The 6,000-nt window shown below is 37.1% G+C and overlaps 1 protein-coding gene across 3 annotated transcripts in view; it reads left to right on the forward strand.

Annotated features, from left to right (window-relative positions):
* The window catches only part of LOC145352624 (E3 ubiquitin-protein ligase pellino homolog 2), a 211,450-nt gene extending 205,978 nt beyond the window's left edge, over positions 1–5,472 (forward strand). For all 3 annotated transcript variants that reach the window (XM_080202754.1, XM_080202755.1, XM_080202756.1), the window contains exon 7: positions 2,495–5,472. In XM_080202754.1, the coding sequence (XP_080058880.1) occupies positions 2,495–3,061 (567 nt within the window). In that variant the 3' untranslated portion in view covers positions 3,062–5,472. The remainder of the gene's footprint in view (positions 1–2,494) is intronic.
* The last annotated feature ends 528 nt before the right edge of the window (positions 5,473–6,000 follow it).

Consider the following 6,000-nt stretch of genomic DNA (forward strand, 5'->3'; position numbering starts at 1 on the left):
GGAGAACTTTAAGGTTTTGCAACTCCTTGGCAATGAACCTCTTGACTTTTCTATCTACTCTTACACATGACTTTGAATACCGCTATTAAATCTTATCTCAGCCCTCTCTTCACTGTCCAAAGATTGAAAGTTAACATCGTACATAGACATAGAACATTACAGCGCAGTACAGGCCCTTCGGCCCTCAATGTTGTGCCGATCAGTGAAACCAATCTAATGACCCTCTAACCTAAACAATTCCAATGTTATCCATATGCCTATCCACTGACCATTTGAATGCCCTTAAAGTTGGCGAGTCCACAATTGCTGCAGGCAGGGCATTCCACGACCTTACTACCCTCTGAGTAAAGAACCTACCTCTGACATCCGTCCTATAATTACCACCCCTTAATTTAAAGCTATGTCCCCTTGTGTTAGCCATCACCATCCGAGGTAAAAGGCTCTCACTGTCCACCCTATCCAATCCTTTGATCATCTTGTATGCCTCAATCAGGTCACCTTGTAACCTTCTTCTCTCCAATGAAAATAACCTCAAGTTCCTCAGCCTTTCCTCATAAGACCTTCCCACCATACCAGGCAACATCCTGGTAAACCTCCTCTGCACTCTTTCCAATGCCTCCACATCTTTCTTATAATGCGGCGACCAGAACTGTACGCAATACTCCAAGTGCGGCCGCGCCAGAGTTTTGTACAGTTATAACATGACCTCATGGCTCCGAAATTCAATCCCTCTACCAATAAAAGCTAACACACCGTACGCCTTCTTAACAACTTTATTAACCTGGGTGCCAACTTTCAGGGATCTATGCACATGTACCCTGAGATCTCTCTGCTCGTCAACACTACTGAGTCCTTCCATTAGCCCTATATTCTGTACTCCTGTTATTCTTACCAAAGTGAATCACCTCACACTTTTCCGTATTAAACTCCATCTGCCACCTCTCGGCCCAGCTCTGCAGCTTATCTATGTCCCTCTGCAAACTGTAACATCCATCCTCACTGTCTACAACTCCTCCAACTTTGGTGTCATCAGCAAACTTACTAATCCATCCTTCTACACCCTCATCTAGGTCATTTATAAAAACGACAAACAGCAGTGGCCCCAAAACAGATCCTTGAGGTACATCACTTGTAACTGCACTCCAGGTTGAATATTTCCCATCAACTACCACCCTCTGCCTTGTATCAGCTAGCCAATTCCTGATCCAAACTGCTAAATCACCCTCAATCCCATGCATCTGCATTTTCTGCAATAGCCTACCATGAGGAACCTTATCAAATACTTTGCTAAAATCCATATACACCACGTCAACTGCCTTATCCTTATCCACCTCTTTGGTCACCTTTTCAAAAAAACTCGATAAGGTTTGTGAGGCACGACCTACCCTTCACAAAACCATGTTGACTATCCCTAATCAATTTATTTCCCTCTAGATGATTATAAATCCTATCCCTTATAATTCTTTCCAAAACTTTGCCCACAACAGAAGTAAGGCTCACTGGTCTATAATTCCCAGGATGGTCTCTACTCCCCTTCTTTTTTCTATCTGCTTATTATAATTTGTTGCGAGGGCAAGAGCTGATGATCCCATTTATTGAATTCACTATAAGGAGTTACTGAGTGAAAGTAATTTTTAAACAACTATTATGATTAATCCTGGATATTTTTTATTAATACTTTTTATTATCCGGCTGAATGGCTCCTTCTAGCCTCCTTGAGGGTGTCACAGTGGTTAGCACTGCTACCTCACAGCGCCAGGGATCTGGTTTCAATTTTGGCCTCGGGTGACTGTGCAGAGTTTGTGTGCTGTCTCCATGTCTCCATGGGTTTCCTTTGGATGCCCTAGTTTCTTACCACACTCCAAAGATGTGTGGCCTAGGTTGAATGGCCATGGTAAATTGCCAGCTAGTGTCAGGGGGACTTGCAGGGTAAATATGTGGGGTTATGGGAATAGGGCCTGGGTTGACTGTGGTCAGTGCAGACCTATGAGCCAAATGGTCTCCTGTACTGTGAGGATTCTATGATCCTGGCAGTTCCCTCTGTTATAGTCACAACAACAACAATAGAACAAAATAGCGCAAATAATGTTAGCCTAGTTAGTGTTGACATGCTATTCATTCTGTCATAGGAGCATCACAGAATTTGAGAAAGTCTATCACTTCGAATGTCCATTTTTGGATGAACGCCACTTCATAGTGATCAGTAATGACATTACTGTCAATTTTCCTTCCCCTTTTACCAGACTGCTGAAGCCAATTATAACATCCCTGTCACCATACCTACCATGAGGCTAACTCAGTACAAATTAATCATTGAAACTTGAACTCCTTTTTGTCTGTGCAGTTCAGTTAGTACTATATTTATTGTTGACAGGGTTAAAATGAGACCATGGATTTATATTTGTATTGTTATTTTCATTGCTCTGTCACAAGGTATAAAATGTATATGGGAGGAACTTTTTACATGTATGTTGCATTTTTTAAATTTCCTTAGGTGGATAGCGAGTCCAATGTTCTTCAGGACGGCTCACTTGTTGATCTTTGTGGGGCAACACTTCTGTGGAGAACAGCAGATGGTTTGTTCCATACTCCAACCCAAAAGCACATTGAGGCTCTTCGACAAGAGATAAATGCTGCTAGACCTCAGTGTCCAGTTGGGCTTAACACCTTGGCATTTCCCAGCATCAATCGCAAGGACATTGTGGAAGAGAAACAGCCCTGGGCTTACCTTAGTTGTGGTCATGTCCATGGTTACCACAACTGGGGACATCGTAGTGACACAGAAGCCAATGAGCGAGAATGTCCTATGTGCAGAACTGTTGGCCCATATGTGCCCCTATGGCTAGGTTGTGAGGCAGGATTTTATGTGGATGCAGGTCCTTCAACACATACATTTAGCCCATGTGGACATGTGTGCTCTGAGAAAACAGCAAAATACTGGTCACAAATTCCATTACCACATGGTACTCATGCATTCCATGCAGCGTGTCCTTTCTGTGCTATACAACTTAATGGAGAGCAAGGCATCATTAAACTAATTTTCCAGGGACCAGTTGACTGATGAAGACTTGAAGGAGGGTTTAAAAAATTTTTTAGGAAATACTGTGAAAATAATCTGCCACTGTAGCTGGATGCCCACTGTTGCTGAATGATTGACATCATTTTTTGGAAGAATTGGGAGGGTGAGTGGTTTGGTGAGGGGCAGAGTTACTTGTGTGTGGATGATAATAAATGTTTTACGGGTGCAGCATTTGGAGGAGCCATTCGTAAAAAGCTACAACTAAAAAATAGAAGTTATCCTGTTGTTCTAACCTATTTTGCTACAGTGTGCCCTTTGTATAGTTTTATAATTTATATGATTTTAATATATTGTGTGTGTATGTGTATATATGTATGTGTGTGTATATATATACACATATATACATACTTGAATGGCCTGTCCAGATAAAGCTGTAAATCATTTTATGGCTATTATGTAACCTTAGCAGTAAAGTATTTACTTTCAGACTTGCTCTCTTTTAGTAAGAGTGTATAGCGATGATCTGCTCATTTACTGTAATGTGGTTTAATTTCTCAGGTGTGCAATTAATGATCAGCTAAATTCTGCACCAGAGATCAGTGGCAAGGTGGATATTTTTTGAAATTCTGAAATATTCTTTTAAAAGCTTTACAAATCTTTTGCTAAGGTGTTTCTGAAATTCAATGCAATATTGTATTTTGAAAATTATTCTAATTTTTGAGTGATGAAATGAACTGTGATACTCTTAACACATCCCCTCTCACCCCTTTATAGTGTACTCAGAAAAATTACTATAATTGAACTGAAACTGAATTAAAAATATTAATTTTAGTATTGTATAACAGTTATTTTTCCATTTGAGTTGCATCTTCAATGTGCTGTTAAGTACTGTTTGTTGCGTTTCCAGCCTGTTGGCTCAAAATTTTTGTACTGCTCAGTTCTGCTGTATAATGTATTCCTAAAATGCACATCTTCTGTTTCAAGTCCATTTAAAATATAAACTCCTGGTACAACTCAAATGCAGCTTTTATTGATCATCATTGTATAAACAAGCTGTATGAATATCAGCAGCAACAGAGCTGTGGCCATACCTTCTGGCAAATTTTGATAGATTGGAATATTTGACAATTTAAAAGACCAACTGTAAAACAATTTAACAGCTGACCCATTTATAATACAAATGTAACATTGTTAGCTCACTCATTTTCAAAATATTTCCTAATAGTATTTCGAGGTTATTTTGTAATTTTTCTGAGGGGACATGTAGGGTAGCATGCATGGAAGCTCAGATGCAACTTGCTTTTAATTATGTCTCCTTTTAAATTTGATTGAAAATAATTATCATAAACAACTAAAATTATTGATTCAGGATTCAAAATATCTACATTACACATTCACCATTTACTTTGACTTTTGGGATATCCCAAAATCATCAAAAAAACTATTGACTGAAAAAGAACTTTTTACAAACAAGCTCAGTCTCAAAACAGAATGTACACCAATTTTAATTTATAAAACTGTTTTGATGTGTATGATGCTTGCAACTATTTTGTTGAGGTCTAGATACAGATTTGCATATCTGGCTTGTTAACCTATGATTGTGCTGATTTATTTGCTCGTTGTGTACAGAATAATTTTCAGGCTTAATTGTTACCATGTGCTTCATTTCATGGCATTCTCCATATTTTAATGCATTTTCTTGATTTTAGTGTGGATTAAAAGTCAAGTGACAAGATTTTACCCTTTATATTCATGTATTTTACTCTTCTATTACAACTGGTACCTTTCACTGTAAGTGAAAATATTTTCTTGAAAATTCAATTAAGATTAATATATTTACTCTCTGTTATATTTTTAACACTGTTGATTGTATATAATTTAGCTGTTACCCTTGTTAAAAGGAAATACATCAGATAATAAAAGGCTTGACCTATATTTATTATTAATCTTTTCGAAAGATTAACTCCACTGTTACTAATGAAGTATTATAGTGAAGTGTTGAGCACTCAACAATACTTTGGCAAATCTTGCTGGCAAAATTGCAGCAAATAAAGTATTATTCAATTAAGCTTCTTACAAAACGGGGTAAAAGTCCTAGATAATTTTTCATCAATATAATGCATATATGTCAACCTTGTCACGTGACTTGGAATTAACTCCATTTGTTGTATTTGCTAATTTAAAAATCGCAATTCATGTCAGTAAAAGACAGCCTTTTTAATTATTTCATCAGTTGTCACACCAGTGTTAATTTCTATACGTACAGAATGAAAAGCTTTCTGATTAAATTTTCAGAATTTTGCCTGTGTGTGCGCTCACATTCAGAATTCTCTAGTTTAAAATTTAGTAGCTTTACTTAAGTTTGGTTTCAAAAGAATTTTGTTGATGCCTAAGATGCAGACTGATTTCTTGTGATGTCTTATTACATGCTAATAAAGGCTTTTCCAGAAATAGTTATGTATTGAATATATTTTAGTTTCTGTTGGATTTTTGTGTTTCATCTGTTCTGTAAAACATTTGTACATTGCAACAAATAAGATCATGCAAGTGGTACAAAGATTACAAAAATGTGTTCCATGTTATTCACAAGACCAATCCAATCCCTTAATTTCCTAGAAGTAAAATGTTTGCTTTGAAAATGTTATATATACACATGTACGTCCAGACACACACATACACACGCACGCACAAACTCTAAATTGATGCCTCTTTCCTATATTTTTGACTATCAAAAGTAAAACAAGTGAAGGTAATTTTAACTTTCAGTTCTTGCAAAAAGCAGATAGTAGTGGATCAGCTGACCATCATGCATCTTTCCAGTTTTTCTTTTGTTGATTTCGGTGGAAATTATTAATGAGCGACTGATCTGATACCATTAACTTTATGCCATTACCAAAAATTAAAATTGCTGTCTTGAAAATCTTTGCTTTTGAATTCTACATAGTAATAGCCTTAAAAATGAAGAAAAGTCCTTAACTACC

This window comes from Carcharhinus amblyrhynchos, chromosome 14, assembly GCF_965287045.1.
Source record: "Carcharhinus amblyrhynchos chromosome 14, sCarAmb.v2.hapA, whole genome shotgun sequence".
Taxonomy (NCBI): Eukaryota; Metazoa; Chordata; class Chondrichthyes; order Carcharhiniformes; family Carcharhinidae; genus Carcharhinus; species Carcharhinus amblyrhynchos.